This window comes from Haliotis asinina, chromosome 1 (genome assembly GCF_037392515.1).
Source record: "Haliotis asinina isolate JCU_RB_2024 chromosome 1, JCU_Hal_asi_v2, whole genome shotgun sequence".
In the NCBI taxonomy this organism is placed as follows: domain Eukaryota; kingdom Metazoa; phylum Mollusca; class Gastropoda; order Lepetellida; family Haliotidae; genus Haliotis; species Haliotis asinina.
In genome coordinates, this window is record NC_090280.1 from 28,657,376 (window position 1) to 28,680,299 (window position 22,924).

A 22,924-nucleotide genomic window follows, 5' to 3' on the forward strand; every position below is an offset into this window, starting at 1 on the left:
CCCATAAAGCTTCTGGGTAGCGTTTGAAACTCGTACATGAAAATGTCTGTGTTACCCGGATACATTTGCCTTGTCAAAGTCACGATGGGCTGTGTACCAATAGGGTTGTTTAACAGTGAGTGAGTGAGTGAGTGAGTTAATATTTATCGTCACATCGGCAATATTGCATCCATATCGTGACGAGAACAAGTAATGATGACATTGTAAAATGAACAAATATAAGAAACGAAAACCCTGTTGACAAAGAACAGTAAAACCACTAATATATATCACAGATATCCATTTAAGAGTAGTAATTGAATCTAAAACAGTTTAACTATAGTGGACAATACAATATCAAAATGGGCTATAGATTGCCAACAACTAAAGGTAGATCACCACACTAGGGACCATGGGGACTTAATTACTTTTGCTACCTGCATGCATCCTAGCTGGATTTACACCAGACCAGATATTTATCCCTTGTGAAGGAATATTCGACACAGTCAAGCAAGATATGCTTGACCGTGATTATTTCATCACAAGGGATGCAGAACGGAGGATCCTCACCTTTCAACGTGTATTCATGAGTATATCTCGTATGGCCAATACGACATCACCGCATGATGACCTCTTCAGATCTGGACTGACAACCCAAGTAGCTATAACCAACATAAGGTTTTATTTCATGTAATTTATTTATGCCCACTTGGGTATCCCACTTCTTTTGCATCAGATCACGGATATAAGATCTAATGTAAGCTTTATAATCAGTGTATAGAATAAGAAGTGGTGTCACAGATTTGTTGAGTGCTGCCTTGGAAGCAAGATCGGCCATTGCGTTACCCGAAATGCCCACATGGCTTGGTAACCAACAGAAGACGATGTCGTATAGGCCAGTAGCAAGAGTGTTATACAATTCAATAATTTCAATTAAAAGTGGATGTTGACAAGAAATATTTTTAATAGCCTGAAGGCAAGATAGAGAGTCTGAAAAGATTATATACAGTTTATGTTTGGGGTGTCTTTGAATATATTTCAGAGCCGTTAGTATGGCGTTTGCTTCAGCTGTAAAAATAGAACTGTTGTCTGGTAATCTAGAAGATATTGTTCGCGATCCAATGACAGTGGCACAAGCCACTGCGCTACTGTCCTTGGACCCATCTGTAAATAAGGATTTATAATTGCTATATTTATGTTTCAGTTGATTATATTCTTGTTTGTATTGTAATTCATTAGTTTCTGACTTTTTAAATGTGGTCAGTGTTAGGTCCATTTGAGGCCTGACCAACTGCCAAGGAGGAGAAGAAAGAAGACGGGAAGGAGCTATGTTCTCCAGTTCAATGCCGGCCGAAGAAAGAAATGGTTTATTTCTATCTCCTAGAGACGGGACAAGGGAAGATTTCTTGTTGTATGAATCCTCAGAAAGGGGATTGAAAACACAGTTATAGGCAGGGTTAGATTCATTAGAGTATAATTTAGTAGTGTATTGTAAAGCTAATTTTATACGGCGCTGCTCAAGAGATGGTTCATCAGCCTCAACGTAAAGGCTTTCAACGGGTGAAGTTCGAAAACACCAAAGACAAAGTCGTAAACCTTGGTGATGGACAGAATCAAGACGTTTGAGGTTGCTTTTTCAGGCTCCACTATATACAATGGAGCCATAATCAAGCTTTGAACGGACCAGTGATCTGCAGAGGTGAAGGAGGGTAGCTTGGTCCCCTCCCCATTTTGATTATTTTTACTAATCAATTTTTTTTATTAAATCCAGAGCCTTCAAGCATTTATTTTTAAATATGCGGAAGAAAAGTTAAATGTGAGTCGAAAATTATACCCAAGAACTTAGCCTCCTTGCCCACTTTGATGGGAGTGCCATTTTGAAACAGTTCTGGGTCCTTATGTGGCTTATATTTTCTACAGAAGTGTAGACAATTAGTTTTTGACTGGGAAAATATAAAACCATTTTCGAGACACCATTTGTTTACTTTAGTTAAACATAACTGTAGTTGTCGTTCAATAGTGTGCATATTTGTACCACGACAAGAAATATTAAAATCATCCACGAAAAGTGATCCATCTATTGAATCAATTAAAACTGTGGATAAACTGTGGATCTTAATACTAAACAGTATGACAGACAAAATACTGCCTTGTGGGACACCCTGATCCTGATTATAATGGTCCGACAAGGTTGAACCCACTCGAACTTGAAATTGTCTATCGTTTTAAAAGTTTGATATAAATTGAGGCAAACGACCCCTTAATCCAAAATAATGTAAGTCTCTTAAAATGCCATATTTCCACGTCGTATCGTATGCTTTTTCCAGATCGAAAAAGATCGACACTGCATGTTGTTTATTAATGATGGCATTTTTAACAAAAGATTCTAAACGTACTAAATGATCAATGGTACTTCTGTTTTTTACGGAAACCACATTGTATATCAGTTATAAGGTTGTTGGTTTCCAAGTACCAAACTAATCGGTTATTGATCATGCGTTCTATGGATTTGCAAACACAGCTAGTGAGTGAAATTGGTCGATAATTTGAAGGATCGGTATGATCACGTCCGGGTTTAGGAATTGGAACGATTATAGCCTCACGCCATGAAGAAGGAAATTCACCAGATGTCCAGATAGTATCGAAGGTGTTTAAAAGTGTCTCTAAACAGGATTCTGGCAAGTGTTTGAGGAGTTGATAATGTATGTTATCAGCTCCTGTAGCAGTATCGTGAGCTTGGTCAAGAGCTTCATGAAGTTCGTGAATAGAAAATAACTCATTATAGTCTTCTCCATTATCGGTGTTGAAATGAATAGGTTTCCTTTCTTCTTCTTGTTGATATTTTTGAAATTTAGGTACATAGTTAGAGGAGGAAGAGTGCTTAGCCAAAGTTTCACCTAATTTATTAGCAATATCTAAAGGAGCTGTTAATACTTTATTTTCCTTCTTAAGGTGGTGGATGCCAGGTTGAGAGCCTTTACCTTTGATTTTTTGGACCATATTCCATACATTGGACATGAGCGTACGTGAATTGATTTTTTATATAAAATTTCTCCAAGATTGACGTTTACTTTGCTTAAAAGTACGCCGAGCTTTTGCATTTAAAATCTGAAATTTATGGAGATTATGGACCATAGGATGGCGACGGAAATAGTGCTCAGCCTTTTCCCGTGCGTTCCTTGCTTGTTTGCAGTGATCATCAGACCATGGTTTTCGTATGTGAGGAACAGCAGAGGACTTCGGGATACATTTATCAGCAATTATATTCATTTCATACTGGAAACATTTAATGGGATCAGGAGTGCCCCAAAACAGCTCGGGTTTCAATTTGTTAGCACAAAGAGTGACATACAATTGCCATTCAGTTTTTTTAAAAAGATGGGGACACAGGTTTCAAAATAGTCGGAAAATGGTCACTTCCACATATATCATCATGCACTGACCATGTGACTTCGCTCAATAATGTTGAATCTGTAAGAGACAGATCTAAACATGAATATGTACCTGTAGCAGGGTGCAGGTAGGTTTCAGAGTCATCATTAAACATGCACATGCACATGTCATTATCAGATATGAAATCTTCAATCACTTTTCCTTTTTGATTCATGGTTGAACTTCCCCATAAAGGATTGTGCCCATTTAGGTCGCCCATGATGATAAAGGGCGTAGGGAGCTGATCGCATAATTGCTGAAGTTCAAGCTTTTGAAGAATTAAAGAAGGAGGAAGGTACAAGGAACAAAGTGTAAAGGTACTCTGCAAGGTAATACGAACGGCTACTGCTTGCAGGTTTGTGTTAAGGGGAACAGGACTATGGATGACGCCCTGTCGTACCAAAACAGAAGCTCCACCAGTAGCTTTATCACCCGGGGGAGAATAAGAATGAAAGGAATTATAGCGTCTGAAGTCAAATTTATCGGTATGTTTAAGGTAGGTTTCTTGTAAACAAAATTGCTGATGGATTTATATCCTGAGTTAAGAGCTGCAGTTCATGAGAGTTATGTTTAAGTCCTCTGTAGTTCCACTGAAGAAGATTCATATGGCTCATGGGGGATCTATAGGTGATCGTTCACGTGAACGCGAGGAGTAGTTAGTACTACCAGGACGTTCACAGGAAGGGGTGATATCCATCTCGAGAGGGTAAAAAATGTAAGTAGTTTTGATTTTCCTATGTTGCTTCTTCTTGTGAGGATTGGGCACTTCATTTGTTGATTTTGTTGTACCTGATGGTTCAGGAGTTGGGGCACACTGAGATGCTGGAGGGATGTCATGTTGTTGACTATCTGTCGACGTTGTTTGACTTTTTGATGATTTAGAAACAGGCTGAGGGTGTTCCGAGTTTGTCCATGTCAAGTCAGTTTGACATTCTACGGATCTAGTAGAAGATATGCGGGAGACAACTGCAGCATAAGTTTGTGGTGATGGAGGCGAACGGCTTGCAACAACACTTTTAGCTTCCTGAAAGGAAATGTTGTTTTGACATTTTACTGTCAAAATATCTTTTTCATGGATCCACGAAGGACAAGATTTAGAAGAAGCGTCATGTTCACCCTTGCAATTTACACAGTTTAGTGTAGCCCTACAACCAGTGTTTTCATGAGTACCTCCACATCGAGAGCACGCAGACGGACGATTGCAGAATTTAGAACCATGTCCAAATTTCTGACAATTGTAACTCGGTAGTGGATTGGGTACATACACTCCCATGTTGAAATAGCCAGCTTTAATGGATTTAGGTATATCAGCCAGTGGGAACAAATAGGTATTTGTTGGAGTAGAAGCATCACCATCTCTTCTCATGAAACGTTTCACTGAGGTGACATGCTGTCCAGAAAGTTCTCTCAAGATTTCTTCCTCTGTCGTTTACGCAAGACAACGGGCTCTGTCGCGGATGATCCCTCGACTAGAATTTAGAGTTCTGTGCTCAGAGATTGCAACTTCAGTGTTTGCAAATGTAGAACATTTCAAAAGGTTGATAGCTTGCTGTCTCCGCGCACACTCAATTAAAAGGGAGCCGCCTCGGAGACGTGAAACATTCATCACCTCACCACAAATACCTTCGATTGCTTTGGAAATAGCAAACGGGTTGATTTTTAAAGGAAGACCATTCTTAGATTCAACAACAATAAATCGTGCCCAAGAGTTAGAATTTGTTGCAAGAGAAACACCATCATCAGACGACAATATCTCGGCTTCATTTCGGGTAGAACCAGAATGATTGCGAGCCATGATTATATCAAAGAGATTCGACAACCCTGCTCCACACCCACCATGGAGTGTCAACAAGGACGGCATCTAATTGCATCGGGTCTCCAGAATGCAGACACCAGGGATACAGGGATGCTATACTCCAGCAAATATGACATGAATAGCTATATTCGTTTCTTAAATGTATTGTCAGGTTGGTTCTGCCCATAATAACTTAAAAAACATATAGAATTCAGCGGTCAACATCACTAGATTGGCTCATGAGCCACCGCCTGCTGGCATAGGACTCTAGGCAATAGAATGTCATGAAATAATTGAAGTTTCTAAAAGCCAAGATCAAATAACATATCAAATATGTGCAAAAATACCCACTATGCACAATGCTGGCATGACCAGCCGATTGGTACAACCGGGCCCATCCCACCACCCGTCCAGGCGAAGTGGTGCGTTGAGCAACAGGAACACTGGTCCTGCTCCCATGCCCTCAACCACCAGGATCCCCTCCTCCACCGACACAGGGCGCTTGATGCGAGCGCTACCCCAGCTAACAATTTCATGCTTTCCTAGTGACAACGTTATTCCGTGGACTCCCAATTTACGTTGTAAAAAAAACCTGAGAGGTCAAGGTGAAACGAAGGCATGCAAAAATCAGATGGTTGAGATTATTTTATCTGAGTAGAATATGCCTTTAACAGAGCTGGCTGACAATGTGAACTGCAGGGACATTGCAAGGGAACTACTAAATAGTCATTGTTGTAGATTCTGATGGCATGAACCTTTTCACTTGTCATGCTTGACAGTGTATTTTCACTGCGTCTTACACTAGACGTTTTGGTGCTGGTGTGGTGACGATGTCCTTTAAGTGAGTTTAACATCACTTTGTATGGTGTAGGTGTTTGGGGTCTTGATAGACGGTGTATCCTGCTGGTGTTTTGTCTGACTGTGCATCGTATTGGTGTCTTGCCTGGCGGTGTATTGTTCGTGAATTTCTTGATGGTGTATCATGTTGGTGTCTTGTTAGAGTATCGTGTTAATGTCTTGTTAGAAGATTTATCACTTTCGTGTCTTGCTTGATAGTGTATCATGTTGGTGCCTTCCTTGAAGGTGTATCGTGTTCGTGAATTGCTTGACGGTGTATCTCGTTGGTATCTTGCTTGAAGCTGTATTGTGTTGGTGTCTTTTTGGGTATGACACGTTTACACACGGGTGTATATTTTACATGGTATGTTAATTATCTCATGTGTGTAAACTGGTGCAAGAGAACGGAATAATTTAATTATTATGTTATATTTCACGTCATTCCAGGTTGTCATGTAAGACTTTTACGGACTGGTTGACACGTAAACTCATGACATGTAATCAGGCAAGCGCACGAAAGCTGAACTGAGCGCCAAACATTGTTAGGGAGCTTTCAAATGTGCAAGTGGTACTTCCCGTACCATTCAGCACTATAACAGAAATATTGTGATTTGAAAAGATGAGGACGCCAAAGCACCCACATGTGGCTGAATAAATAACTTTCTCGGCACTTCTTCTCGTGTTTCTCGAACACCCAGATGTCTTTTTTACACCCTTTTTCTCACAGTGAACTGTGTCAATACTTTAATGATAGTTTGTTCAGCGGGATATTTTTTTTATTTTTAGGGCCAAATTTCTGCAAAAACCGCACAGAGTAGATATGATGTTTTGATTATGATCATCGTGCCATTGTGTATATTTGTTTTCGAGTTAGATAGCAATTCATCGGTCTGCTTTTGCGGCAAATATAGATTGATAATATCTTAATGTCCGTCACATATGTTGCTTTCTTAACTACCAATTTGTGCTTTGTACATGTCCGGTTGATATTATATATTTAAACATCGGTATGTTAACAACACATCACGTTAATTGGTTACAGCAATTTTACATGAAAAGTCGTTACGGGATGGATCTCTATTGCTAAAGAAAAGACACAAATTAATGTTTGTGTTTGTGTATGTATTCTACTTATAGTTATTTTTATTGGCCTGTTAGCTATTTTGAAAGGAAACTCCATATGTAAAATGAGTTTTCATTTCCTAAGAAAACAATATCAAGGCAAGTGTCACATCAATGATGTTAGCTATGGGCTGTGTGAACATCACACCTGATTAGAGCATTTTATTAAATTAATGTTGGTTATTTCATACAGAGCACACACGTGTTAATAGCTAGGTATTTTTATTTATGTCTTTCAGATAAAACAAGTATGAATTTCCATTTAAATACTCAGGAATCTTTAGGAGTTCAAGTGTCATACCACTGTTGTTACTGTAAGTAGATCAATAGAATGTTTGAACATCACACTTGATTAGTGTATTGTAATAGTTTTAATTGTAATGTGATAAAGAGCACACACGGTTTAATAACTTTATTTGCATCTGACAGATAATGTAGGAAAAAACGGCCTATGTGAAATACTGAGAGGAGTCATAATTTGATGTCATTCCTGTAACTATTAGATTTCTTCTTGTAAACACTGACTTAGAGAATGCAAAATAGTCTGTGGTGAGGAACATTTTTTAATTTGTAATTATTTGTTTGGAAACAAAACAATTCCCTTATTCATATAAAACCGTAACGTAAACACTGTTTGTAATGTACGATTTCATTGCTAAATATTAGATATTGGGTCATTCCTATAACATGTGATCTAGTTTTTAATTGTATTCTCATATAGTCACATTTTAATACTTACGTACCACTTTCGATCCACATCTGTGATCATCTAGTTATCTTGCTGTCCTGCCGATGTGACAGGTTGTATGGCCAGCGTTATCAATGTATGTAGATTGTAAAAGTCTGTTGCACGATTTTACTGAAGTATAATGATTAAAATTAGAATGTCCTTTTGTATATCTGTTAAATCTGACTTTAATGAAGTTGATAGAATTACACTACCTCACGGGGCAACTTCCTGATTGTCTGACCAGCATCAATATAATAAACATCCACTTGACACCTTTGGCATCAGTTGGTGAGAGATCAGCTCCTTCTCCCATAATCAAACATTTCTTTACATATGACAAAAAACTGCATTCAACATGGATCGTCCTCTCTGTACGGCCTGGCAACAATGTGTCGTGTGGACACATACTTCACTATATGGGCATTTTCTCCTTCACAAGCCAGATATAGAATGTCATCACCATCATCATTCAAAACTGTTAGATCAGCCTCATTTTCAACAAGTAAGAAAAAGACGGCCTCACATCCCTCGCGTGCTGCAATCATTGCTGGTGTGCAATCGTCCCCATCTCGACTGTTGATATCCACAATGTTGTTTGTGAGAAGGTACTTGACTATCTCAATACTGTCGCGACAACAGGCCAAATGAAGGATGTTGTCACAGCGATCATCCAGCAGTGATAGATCAGCTCTCCATTTCACAAGTAAGTCAAACGCGTTTTTACGCCCCATTAAGGCTGCACGCATTACTGGTGTCAAACCCCAATTATCTCGACTGTTGATGTCCACAGTGTTACGGGTCAGGAGGTACTTGATTATCTCAACATTACCCCCTTTACAGGCCAGGTGAAGGATAGTTTCTTTGTCACCATTCACCAATGATACATCTGCTCCTTTATCAATAAGGACGTCAAACACATCCTCATGTCCATCATTGGCTACATGCATAATTGGTGTCGAACCTTTTCCATCTCGACTGTTAATGTCCACGATGTCATGCTTTAGGAGGTACTTGATTATTTCAACATTACCCCCTTCACAGGCCAAGTGAAGGGTGTTTATTTTGTTGTTACCCATTATTGCCAGATCTGCTCCTCCTTCAACAAGAACGTCAAACGCATCCTTGTGCCCATGATTTGCTGTACACATAACTGGTGTCCAGCCGAACCAATCTTTTCTGTCAATGTCCACAATGTCTTGTGTCAGGAGGTACTTGATTATGTCAACATTACCACCCTGACAGGCCACGTGAAGGATTGTTTCTTCTCCGTCACTCACTAGTAACAGATTTGCTCTTGCTTCCACAAGTACGTCAAACACATCATTGCTATTGTAAAACGCTGCTTTCATTGCTGGTGTCCACCCGTATTTATCTTGACTGTTGATGCTTACAATTTTCTGCATGAGGACATACTTCACGACATCAACATTTCTCCCAGTACAAGCTAAATGAAGAATGTTCCTATCTTCATCATCCACTAAAGACAGGTTGGCACCTTCCCTGACAAGTAGGTCAAACACTTCTTTATGTCCCTCCTTTGCTGCATACATCACCGGTGTCATGTTGTCCTTCCCCCTCGAGTTGATATTTGTCCTTTCGTCAGATAAAATGGACTTGACTCGGGCCACATCTCCAACCATGCAGGCATCGAAGAGTGTAGTGTTTGGTTCAGTATACGCTTGCGTCTGAATCCGTTTCTCTGAAGGAAAACGTGAATTTATCAGACAGTACATGATCATAGAGAGGTTGTGGCGTATGTACCACAATGAATATACTAACATCTTCAGCGTCTCTGTTATGTAGCATTCTTGAAAATGATAATATTTCGTGTTTGAAATTAAATGGACCATGAACAGACTTGAACATTTGTTGATAATGCTGCTAAGACTCGTTAGTATCATCACTGTGTGACGGTGAAATTTGAACACTGAGGTGGGCAATTCAAGCAGAGGCCACAATATCATTCAATGACACTAAACCCAACGTTTGGAAATTTTACATGGTGTCAAAGAGGTATTTGTACACAGGTGAAGAGATATTAATCAGATTCTAAACACGTTTAAGAATTATATATCATTCTCTCAACTGAAAAACTGTTAAACTCTGGATTCAATGTCAGCTGCTAAGAGGGTTAGCCAGTTCGCATCATTTGTAACAACAGTTGTTCTAAGTCTGCTACTTCAAATCAATATCCGCCATTTTGAATTTATAATTAGACACCTGGACACCTGGTGTGTCTATATTTAGACCATGAGGCACTCCTCTCTATTGTATATTCAGATGTATTATGTCAACATCTGGTGTGTTTAATGTTCAGAAAATCAGTCACTCCTCTCTACTGTATATTGAGATCTACACCCAGTGTACCTGTTTCTAGAACATAATGTACCTCCTCACATTGGCGCAAACGACATGTAAGGGAGAACAACTTACCTTTGCGTATCCCTTGAAAATCCCTTGACACACCAATGTCCATGAACACATATATACATTGTATCCAGCAGCACACATATTTCCATGAAATATCCAGGTATGTCCAATATTGACAATATATCCAACATGTCTATATGTTTAGAGGGGTTGGGACAAGTAATCATTTCATGTGAAAAAACAGATTGATTCTCACTGTACTCCAACAATGAATGACTCATTTGCTCACCCGTAAGTCCCACCAACAGCCATTCAAAGGTATGTTTACGATCCACTGAAGGGAACCCCCTCTCCCGCCCAAACATGAAGATTAGGAAAAAAAAGTGAGTGAGTGTGTGAGTTAATATTTAACGTCGCATCGGCAGTATTGTAGCCATATCGTGACGAGAGCATTCTTGAAAAAGGAATCTATGCATATGATAAAATCCTGTCAACGACGGACAGTAAAACAACTAGAATGTCACAATAAGAAATAAAACTAGCGTGAAAAGTTAAAACTAATATCCCTATTCAGACAATACAATATAAAAACAGGCTATATAGATCACCAACAACTGAAGGTAGATCACCATACTCTGGGACCATGGGGACTTACAGTACTTCTGCCACCTGCATGGTCCCTAGCTGGATTTACACCATCCTCTCAGCTGCTGGTGATTGTATGCAAGATTAGCCACAAATTAAAATACGGCGACAGAAATACTACGGCTAAGAAAAAATGGAAGATCAAATTTGACTTCAAATGTTTTGGGACTTACGTACACTCTCAGTAAGACAATAATTTTACAGTGCTTTAACCCCCCTCGAGGATACAGCCACTAACACTCTAAGTTACTAATTCAAACTTCCAAGCATAACATATTTATCTATTTACAATTCATTTAGCAAATCTAATTCTTTTAAAAATGCAATAATTAAATGAGAGCTAACATGATTAAAAAGATCCTTCATGGTTCGTGAATTAAAATATTTATCCCTTGTGATGGAATATTTAACACAGTCAAGCAGGACATGTTTGACTGTGATTCTTTCATCACAAGGGATACAAAACGGAGGATCTTCACCTTTTAATAGATAATCGTGAGTATACGTCGTATGGCCAATACGACATCGTCGTATAATGACCTCCTCAAATCTGGACTGACAACCCAAGTAAGTATAACCGATATTAGGTTTTATTTCATGTAATTTATTTATACCTACCTGGGTGTCCCACTTCTTTTGCATCAGATCACTGATATAAGATCTTTTTGGTAGCTTTATAATCTGAGTATGGAATAAGAAGTGGTGTCACAGATGTGTTGAGTGCTGCCTTAGCAGCAAGATCGGCCATAGTGTTACCAGAAATGCCAACGTGACTAGGTAACCAACAAAGGACGATGTCGCACTGGCCAGTAGCAAGATTATTGTACAATTCAATAATTTCTACTATCTAGCCTCATGTAAGAATGTAGAGTTTTGATTGGTCCACATGACTCTGTTAAAATACCATGTACATCCATCATGATCCGCCAGCGGGAGTATAAAAGTCGTAAACTCTCGCTACGCCTCGGTGACGACGCGTGAAGTGAGAAAAGCGTGCATCGACAAGCCTTTAGTAACGTGCGGTGCATTGAGGTAAAACGATCAGCTGGTATCAACATGGCAGCAAGTCGATTCGATGCGTGTTGTTTTGTTTGATTTAGTGAAAACATTCAGCTAGATAAATGCGTTATCACATCGTGTCTCGGGAAATACGGGGTTTTATCAGTCCCTAATAAGGTTGTGGTAAGGTTGTAATACAACCTTACTCGGGAATGATAAAACCCCGTATTTCCCGAGACACGATGTGATAACTTTAGTGTGGTGTGATCTGTGTTTGCAGATTAATTATAGGGAGAAATTTCACGAACTGACTGAAACATATTGATTTTTGTTACACAAAATGACGCGAGATGGCTGCCCCTCTTAGTCTTTACATGAAATGACTGATTTTTTGTCACGAAATGACTGATTTCACAATCTGACTGGAACATTTACTTGGTGCTGAAACAGATACTTAGTCCTGTTGATTCTCCAATTAGAGACACTGAGGATTACAACTGAGCTAAATGACAGGTCTGTAACAAGAATTTGACAAACGGAAGTCCAGTCAGTGGCACTTGTTTATGATGAACTGAGTTTTGGTAAGTGAGTATTTCACGAAATGTGTATTTTCATAAGAATCTAAATTCAGCAATTTCTCCAAAGTGACCAAAAATATTTTGATGATTGCTGATTTGAGTCCTTTCTATTCTCTTTGTTAATTCTCAATATGTCAGAATTAGAAGACCAACTCTGAGTTGGTTAACGTCTGTTAGTTTTATTCCAAGTTGAATCATATGAACTCTTCAGCAAACCATTCTAAAAGTGGTATCCATCCATTTTACTTCAACGAGGAAATATATGCCTGGGTCATTCCGTTGTGAATGAATGAACGAGTTAAAACCAGTATCAGAAAGAAAAAAATAGAGCTGAATCAAGTCTTTCTATATCTGTTGATTATGTACTACCACTTGAGGTATACCAGCTGATCATATACAATACACATACAAAATTTCGTTTCATGAACGTTTTCTTAAAGGAACAAAATACCCAGACTACCAGAGCGTTTTTACCGATATAATAAGAGATTAGGAATGTGTACCTATTTCCCCATTTCATTTGTTTGTATTACCAACTCCCTCCCTGTAACGTGGTCCTTATGTCCATGAACAGACACAAACGCTAGCCAAGCAATCCTTTAACCTACCTATAAAATGCTGTCTCCAACAAGCACTCTCATTAGATTATATACATATACACGCTCTCGTCGACAGTGAGTGGGTGGATGTTACACCACGATTAACAATATTCCAGCAGTATCACGGCGAAGGACACTTGAAATGTATAAAAGCCCTCCTACCTCCTCCTTCGCCTGCTGCCCCCATTATCTCCAGCGCAGTCGTGTTCAAATCCCTGCATAGTCTAAATATATAATCAAAGTGTGGCTGGTTGTAAGTTCGTGAATTGAGAGTTTAGAGAGTTAGGATCCCGACGTACGATTTTCATCATATCAGATTTCACCCGCTGGACATTTACCTTTCACACATTTAGTTTTGCCAGTTCGAGTCTCCAGACATCTTATGTTTGGGCAGGTCTCCAACTGACAGGAGCCAGCTCGAACCTAAAACAAGAGCAAGTAGGACACATGTCACATCCATATTTTTATATGTCAATCGAGCGTGTACTTATTCTAGTTCAGATGCTTTGTTCACCAGCGAGAGCAAACCCATGAGGCATGTTCCTCGTCCCCATTTGTCACATTTAAAATGCTCGTTCCCACTCCTGGCCTTATGATGTGCGCTTTTAACATGTTAACCACCAACAATCTCACTCGACTGCGATTTACACTGTTTCTATGCAACAGGGGTGTGCGATTCAGCAACATCATCATATTCCACTTACACCTGTGTAAAAAATGCCTATACATAATAATGAAAATTGGTTAGGCACTTTAATCCAGAGAACAACTTAGTCGTATGCTTTCTTGAGTGAGTTTGTGAGGTAATATTTAACGTCACATCGGCAGTATTTTAGCCATATTGTGACGGGAACATTTAACACTGAAATGGAATATATGTGTATTATAAAAACCTGTCGACGAAGGACAGTAACTAGACCTGAATATCACAGAAAAGAATATGAAACTAGTAATTAGACCTAAAACAGTTTATCTACAGAGGACAATACAATATAAAAATGGGCTATAGATCAGCATACTAGGGACCATGGGGACTTATAGTACTTTTGTTACCTGCATGGACCCTTACTGTATTCACATCATCCCCTCAGCCGTCAGCAATTTGGGAAATCTAGCCATACAGTAAAATGACACTTATTCTACGGTTAAAAACGTGGAAAGTTTGAATTTACTTTGAATGTTTGTGGACTTACCTACCCTCTCAGGAGGACAATAGTTTTACAGTACTTCAGCCTAAGAAAACAGTACTTCAATCCCCTTTGAGGATACAGCCACTGACAATCACAGTTATGAATTTAAACTTCCAAAAGTAAAATATTTATCTATTTACAATTCAGTTAACAAATCTTATTCTTTTACAAATGCAATGATGAAATGAGAACTTGTATTATTAAAAAGAATATTCAACACAGTGAAGCAAAACATGACTGACTGTGATTCTTTCATCAAAGGGATACAAAATGGAGGATCTTCACCTTTAAGCAAAGATTTATGTGTATATCTGCAGTCCCTCCGGGGCAATTTTTTTAGAATTGCGCGGCAAATTTAAGCAAATTCTGAACCCCATTTTTTGAAGCATTTAGAAAAACAAGAAAAAACATTATAGGTTAATTATCCAACACAGAGATAAAGTTAACTCGATAGTACACATCACATCTTGAGTAAGTTTGATGACAAAACGACACCTTTTTCTGTGTTTGAGAATTAAACATTCGCTGAAAGATAATTCTCTCCTCTCATTCGTAACTTTGATACAGACGAACAACTACCGGTTTCATGCACATAACATATTTATATTTAAACGAATTCTGAAATAATTTCTATTTTCAAAATGATCAATTTGAGAACGTAATTGTAGTGTCAGATTCATCTTAGTTTATTTGAAACATGCCTAAAATGTCCTTTATTAATAAAGTGTCTTTAATCGTAATTATTTTGAAAATGTTGTCATAATAAATATGTCAGTTCCTTTAATGTCTAGCCGATCTTACTTCGGACATTAACTCTACTTTTAGTTTCGGCTGTCACTCAGTTTTTAAAAGAAGCAAATTCAGCGGCAGAAAAGTGGCAACATTTGCACGGTTTCTGCACGAAATACTTTTTCCACGGACCAGACGTTTTTTCTGCATTTAAAGGAAAATTCCGCGAGTTCGCAACCGCGGAATCGCGGAATCCAGGAGGGACTGATATCTTGTGTGGCCAATACATCGTCGCATGATGACCGCTTCAAACCTGAACTGACAACCAAAGCTTAGGTGTAACCAATGTAGGGTTTTATTTCATGTAATATTTTCATACCTACTTCAGTGCCCCACCTCTTCTGCATCAGATCACGGATGTAAGATCTAATGGTAGCGTTATAATCAATGTAGGCAATAAGAAGCGGTGTCATAGATTTGTTGAGTGTTGCTTTAGCAGCAAAGTTCTAAAGGACCCAAGACAAAGTCTTAGACCTTCATGGTGGCCAGAATCTAATAGTGGTAAGTTCCTTTTGCAGGCTCCACCACGAACGATGGAGCCATAATCACGTTTAGAACGCACGAGTGATCGATATAGATAGCTTGATCCCCTCCCCTTTTTCAATTTGAAACCACTTTCAACAAGTCAAGTGCTTTCAGGCAATTACTTTTAAGGGATTTAATGTGCGGTAAAAACGTTAAGTGTGAATCAAACATTAGACCCAAGAACTTAGCTTCCTTCACAACTTTAACTGGCGTGCCGTCTAGAGATAGTTCAGGGTCTTTATGTAGCTTGTATTTACGACAAAAATGTATGCAGTTAGTTTTCGATTTAGAAAATTTAAAGCCGTTTTCAAGACATCATTCATTAATCTTGTTGAAACACAACTGCAGTTGCCGTTCGATGGTACGCATATTTTTATCACGACAAGAAATATATGAATCACCCAAAAACAACGATTGATCAATTGAATCATTTAAAACTTTTGATAAACTATTTATATTTATACTAAAAGTGTGACAGACAAAACACTTCCCTGTGGAACACCCTGATCCTGATTGTAATGATCATACAGGGTAGAACCCACCCGGACTTGAAATTGTCTGTCTTTTAAAAATTTGACTATGAATTCAGGCAAACGACTTCTGAAGCCGAAGGCATGTAAATATTATAAAATACCATATTTCTAGGTTGTGTCATATGCCTTTTCTAGATCAAAAAGATAGACACAGCATGTTGTTTATTAATTAGTGCATTTTAACAAATGATTCCAAACGCACTAAGTGACCGACCGTACTACTGTTTTTACAGAAACCACACTGTATGTCTGTTATGAGATTATTTGATTCCAAATTGGTACTACAAGAGCGTCAGGCCATGAAGACGGAAATTTATCTGAAGTCCAAAAATCATAAAAATGTGTAAGAGCGTCTCTAAACAGGATTCTGGTATATGCTTCAGAAGCTGATAATGTATGTTATCAGCTCCTTTAGCAGTGTCATGAGCTTCATCGAGAGCAGTATGGAGTTCATGAACAGAAAATGTTTCATTATATACTTCCCCATTATCTGCGTTGAAATTAATATTACTTTTTTTTTCTTGTTGTGTTTCATACTGCTGGAATTTAGGTACATAATTAGAAGAGGAAGAGTGTTTAGCGAGAGTTTCACCCAGTTTATACGCAATATCTGATTTATCAGTGAGCAATTAATCTCCATGTTTAAGATGATAGTGTCTAGATTTAGCACCTTTACGTTTAATTTTCTGGACCATGTTTCAAACCTTGGACATGGGTGTCTGAGAATTTATTTTGGACACATAATTTTGCCAAGATTGGTTCTGTTTAAAAGTACGCCACGCTATAGCATTTAAAATTTAAAATTTATTTAAATTATGCATCATACGATAGCGACGGAAATAATGTTCTGCTTTTTTCCTTGCCTTCTTAGCTTGTTTGCAGTTATTGTTGAACCATGGTTTTCGAATTATGTGGAACTGCAGAGGAATTTGGTATACACTCATCATCTATGGAGTTCAATTCATCAGAAAAGCATATAATAGCATCAGGAACGTCAATAAAACGTTCAAGTTCAATTTTTGCACCACACGGTGTTTCATATAAAGCCCATTTAGCCTTTTTAAAATTCCGACTTGATGATGCATGGTGTAAATATGTGCTGGAACCATCATTATAAATACATAAATCATTGTCAGAACAAAAGTCCTCCAACAATTTACCTTTAGCGTTCGTAGTTACACTACCCCAGAGTGGGTTGTACCTATTTAAATGTCCCATTATAATACAAGGCTGCGGGAGTTGATCGTATTGAGCTTGAGGATCAGTTTTGGCAAACGTTGAAGATGGAGGGATATAGAGAGAGCATAGCGTAAACGCTACATGTAAAGTAACTCTCACTGCAACAGCCTGCATATTAGTATTAAGTAAAACAGGGCTATGGATTACGTTTTGTTTGACTAGACCGGATGATCTTCCGGTGGCCCTATCACCCGGGGGGGGAAAAACCATGATATGCATTAAAATGACGAAGGTCAAATGTATCTGTTTGTTTTAAATATGTCTCTTGGAGACATATCGCTGAAGGTGTAAAATCTTGGACTAATAGCTGTGATTCACGTACATTATAAGTCTTAAATCCTCTGCAGTTCCACTGTACAATATTATTGGAATAAACTATCTTTTGGGGGATTTACTGGGGATCTACCTTGCACTCTTTTGGCGGGCGACAAGCTATGTGCCCTAGAATGGACGTTTTCAGATACGTCCATATCTTCAAGAGACTCATATTTATTGAACAACTGAATTCTATTTTGTGACCCTTTAGAAGCTCTGCCACTTTGTTGTTTCGAAGCATCAGGCTTTGGCTTAGGTTTACTTTTCACCGGTTGTTGACTATCAGCTGTCGACTGAGACTTTGAGTGTAACTGAGATGATGATGATGATTTGTGATCAGAAGAAGACTTTGAGGTACTAGGAACTGATTCCTCAATCTCTGATGATATAGCTGGGTACAAACGCTGCGGCGAATCGCAGTTTACCCAAGTCAAGGTAGTTTGGCGGCCTGTTGATGATTTTGTTATTTTAGAGCTAGGATCCAATGATGTTTTTGCTTCTGTAGCATAACTTTCCGAAAGTTCAGATCTCTTTGACACTAACACTTCTGCTGTCGATTAAGACTTTGAGTGTGACTGAGATGATATTTTGTGATCGTTTTTTTTATTCCTCGGTCTGAGATGATATAACAGGGTACAGAAGCTGCGGAGTGTCGCAATTTAAGGTAGTTTGGCATCCTGTGGATGATGTTGTTATTTTAGAGCTAGACTCAGGTGATGTTTTTACTACTGTAGCATAACTTTCAGGAAGATCAGATCTCTTTATCAGTTTCTTTGCCTCAGAAAAAGAGATATTTTGAGTAAATTTTACTTTGTTTATCTCCATGTGCACTTTCCAAATATGACACTGTTTAGAAAATGAGGAATGGTCGCCTGAGCAGTTGGTGCATTTTTTGACATTACTGTCACAATCTTCTGTTTTGTGTGTGTTTTCACCACAGTGAGCACACATAACAGACAATGTGCAGGTATATTCCTGGCATTTAAACCACTTGAGTGGGTTGGGAATGTAGGTGTGAACTTGAATGTTACAGTAGCCTGCCTTCACTGATTTGGGTGCATTTGAAAAAGTAAACAGATACGTATTCGTTTTGATGATTTCATTGTTTTTCCGAGTTGAAAAGCGCTTGACATAAAGCACACCTTGATCCTTCATTTTTGATACTATATCAAGGTCCGACATATCATCAAACAATCGATCCCGATCTCTAACGATACCTTTACTAGAGTTCCTTCATCAGGGACCGTGCTCCTTCAACCGTCACAGCCTGGAAACGTCCTGATAGATCCATCAACACAATCGTCAAACAAGATTTCGTGATCAGTCGTGTCAAATCCAGCTGAGAGGTCGAGAAGTACCAACACAGGAGCGTCCATGGAGTCCATGGAACAAGGAATATCTTCTGTACTCGCAGAAGGGTTGTTACCGTGTTGTGGCCTAATTGCAAACGGATTGAAGGGGTTTACCAAGACTCTTTTGTTTCATGCGTGCCTGAACACACGATGCCACAATACGTTCCATAATGTTTTATAAGAAGGTCAGACTAGAGACAGGCTTGTACCTTGTGAGGCAATCCGAGGCCAATTGTGACTAAAGATGTCATGAATGCTTTCTTGAGGTAGTGGTTTATAAATGGGCAGTCTGTGATCTAAGTGATCATCAAAGAAAAAACATCAGAAATTCTACATATTTACACATCGCCGTGAAAACACGTTTGATAGTTGTGCTGTTTTGGGTACTTTAGTTTAGGGCAGATGTCAGGCAGCTGGTTTGCACGGCTGAATGATGAGACATGAGATATTCATACTTGTAGTCAAGAAGCCAGGGCCTAAAGTGCTGAAGATGTGGTGCAGTTCTTGCGATCACCATGTTTGACTACCATACAGGTGCTCTTTTAAAGATCAACCTGTCATGTCTGTCATGGCAATACCTTATCGATAGATGGATGCTTTAATTTAATAATTCCGGCTGTTCTTACTTGCAGATGACAGGAGAAGCTTACCGTGGTTGACGTCAAAAGCAGTGCTGAGATTTAGCAGCATGAGTGTCCTCAACATGCTGAGCACGCATCATATAAGATCCTCAGCATTGCAGTATTTCCGACTATTACGTTTGGACGAGTGAGAGAGGTGCACGACAAATGGAAACAATATTATACACGTCCTCATCTTCGGAACATTACGTTGAAAGTTGACAATACATGTGCATTGTGTGCACAAACCTTTGTTCCAGCTGACGTCTAGCTCTTGCATGTGCCATGTTCTTTGTACTTAGTGGTTGAATAACTGATTTTCAGGCTTTGGAGACAACTACAACCTTTATTCACTACTCACATTTTGCTAAGAATCAAATCACGGATTCAACAGAAAACTATTCTGTAGAGTCAACCTTTCAGTAAGCATAGATCCAAGGTTTCAGTATGTCATTGCATCTTGGGGATCCCACACGTGCTATTGTCATGTGTTGTTTATTTGTCATTTCTATAGTTACTCATGTCTCATGTACATAAAGTTGTGAAATTTTGGGATCCTTAGCAAAGTGTGAGTGGTATATGACAAATGGATATGTCAGAGTACGATCATTTCAATTCTGTTCGCAAATGCATGCTCAAGTTCTTCTTGTGGTTGAACATCAGATGTTGCATAAATTACTGTTTCTGTCTTGCCTCTTGGAACACAATCCGACTTTGGATGACAGCTTCCTGAGACAGAATGGATTTTGTTTTCGGGTGATGTAAGCGAATTCTCTATGCGTAGAGAAAATGACAGCCACAGTAAGGAAAGGCAACGCTCATGACAAGACAAATAAACTTACCTCTGCTAAGTCCTTTGCTCCAACAAAGTAATGTGTCTCGCTCGCAGTAGTATCATGATCAGTTTTTGACAAGTGACACGTGAGAGTCGAAATAGTATATACAAGAGCTCGACACAAGCCAATTTGTATACATTTGTTTTGGCATAGCTTGATGCCTATGTTCTTGAAGACTACCGACCTATGGGTCGACATATCTGGCGGTTGACAAAGGGCTACATGGAAAGTGAGGCACGTTATTAAACGTAGGGACATATTCCCAAGATTGAGAAAACTGCTCTTAGCCATGTTGTTGTTTGTGAAGCTAACAACTGAAAACATGTTCCATGTGGTAGAACAGACAAAATGAAATGTTGCAAAAACAATTAAATAAGCAGCCTTTTCATGTTATCGCCATCCTATATGTGTTGTGACTGACTAAATGCCATTTTGTCATCTTGCTGTTCATAAATAACATTTGATAACAATCTGAAGTATTACCTGCATCGTCCATATTTGTAGATCGGAAAAGAAAACACCGAAATATGAGATTCAACAGTCACGATATCACCATGTATATATACATATTATTTTAACCTTCTGTGTAACGGGATGGCTTGCTATGGTTTCCGCTTCTTATCGGACGATCAATTTTATCTTTTATTTGATGTAGGCATTTCGAACGTTTCACCATTAAAAATGTCATATAGTAACAAAAATATCCAAGAAACACGTTATATGATTTTGCATTAAGGTAAACGAGTCCTTGTTCACTGTGAATGATGTAAAATATTGAATATATTTTGTCATGATGTGTGTGAACTGCTTATGGAAAAAACAGATTCAAAACTAAATATATTCAACTAAATATATGCATGTGAGTGTGTGCGTGAGTGAGTGAGGGTTTGTAAGGTGTATTCATGAATTTCGACGTAACTACACATTCATAATCTGCAAAAATGTGTGTCTCAGTGAAACAAATATGCACAGGCTTTGAAATGCGTTATTTTCGTCAGTGAGGAATGTTATTTATCTGCATAATTTCCTTTTTCAGTGGACTCTGTGTGGGAACACTTATTACAATCGCACCAACGTCTGCAACACTTAACAAAACGTGAACGGCCATGGGTGCTGGGTAATGCTGAGAGTCGTTCACCCCCGTTGTGGACCCAGGGGGATATTTGGTCCACCAACCCGTTTCTCGTGGGTTCCGGTAATGTGTCAGTGGAGGAAGGGATCCTGGTGGTTGAGGGCAATAGGGGCCTGCAACCGCGTTCCTGTTGCTGAACACACCACATTGGCCCTAACTTCGCCTAGACGGGTGGTTGAAAGGGCCCGGTTCAACCAATCGGCTGGTCATGCCAAGCCCTGTGCATGGAATATATATATATATATATATATATATATATATCTTGATGCGAAAAAGTGTGACAGACAAAATACTGCCTTGAGGGACACCTTTATACTGATTGTAATGATGAGACAGGGTAGAACCCACGCTGACTTGAAATTGTCTGTTATTTAAGAATTTGGTTATGAATTCAGGCAAACGACCTCGCAAACCGAAATCATGTAGATCTCTCAAAATGCCATATTTCCAGGTTGTGTCATATGCCTTCTCAAGATAAAAAAGATAGACACAGCATGTTGTTAATTAATCAGCGCGTTTTTCACAAATGATTCTAAACGCACTAAGTGATCGACAGTACTTCTGGTTTTACGGAAACCACATTGTAATCTATTATTCACCATACGTTCCATGGTTTTGCAGACACAGCTAGTTAGAGATATCAGTCTGTAGTTTGGCGAATCTATTTGATCCCTGCCAGGCTTTGGTATTGGGATTACAATGGCATTACGCTATGTCGGAGGAAATTACCCAGACGTCCATATTTTATCAAATATATCTAAACGTGTCATCAAACATGGTTCAGATAAGTGTTTCAGAAGCTGGTAATGGACTCAGGAACATTATTTGTCAAGAGTTTTTGGGAAGAGTTTCGCCGACTTTATTTGCAAGTTTAGAAGTATCAGTAATTAAATCGTCACCATCTTTGAGATGCTGTACGGCAGAATTGGAACCTTTCCCTTTAATTCTTTGAACCATGTTCCAGACCTTGGAAATCGGCGTGCGTGAATTAAGTTTCTAGACATAGTTTCTCCAAGATTGTCGTTTGTTTTGCATTCAGTATTTTGAATTTATTTAAGTTATGGACAGTTGGATGACGGCGAAAATAATGTTCTGTCTTTTTCCTCGCTTTTCTGGCCTGTCTACAATCTGTATTGAACCACGGTTTTCGTACATGTGAAGTCGGAGATGACTTTGGTATACAGCCATGAGCTATTTTATTTAAAATGTCAGCAAAAGTTTGAATGGGATCAGTTATATCACTGAAACACTCAGGTCGCAGTTTTGATTTACACATAGTTTGATATAAAAACCAGTTAGCCTTCGAG

General features: G+C 38.8%; 1 protein-coding gene across 1 annotated transcript; it reads right to left on the reverse strand.

The window, feature by feature from the left end:
• Positions 1–8,245: 8,245 nt before the first annotated feature.
• Positions 8,246–13,273, reverse strand: LOC137271631 (putative ankyrin repeat protein RF_0381). Its single transcript, XM_067804071.1, has 2 exons — positions 13,249–13,273; positions 8,246–9,594 (listed from the first exon to the last, which is right to left on the reverse strand). The coding sequence occupies exons 1-2, from the start codon at positions 13,271–13,273 to the stop codon at positions 8,246–8,248; spliced, it is 1,374 nt and encodes a 457-aa protein (XP_067660172.1).
• Between the last annotated feature and the right edge of the window lie 9,651 nt (positions 13,274–22,924).

Coding starts and splice junctions, on each gene's coding strand:
- LOC137271631 (XM_067804071.1), bottom strand. CDS start 13,273: ATGGGGGCAGCAGGCGAAGGAGGAG. Junction 9,595..13,248: donor GGCAGCAGGCGAAGGAGGAG/GTAGGAGGGCTT, acceptor GTTTTCCTTCAG/AGAAACGGATTCAGACGCAA.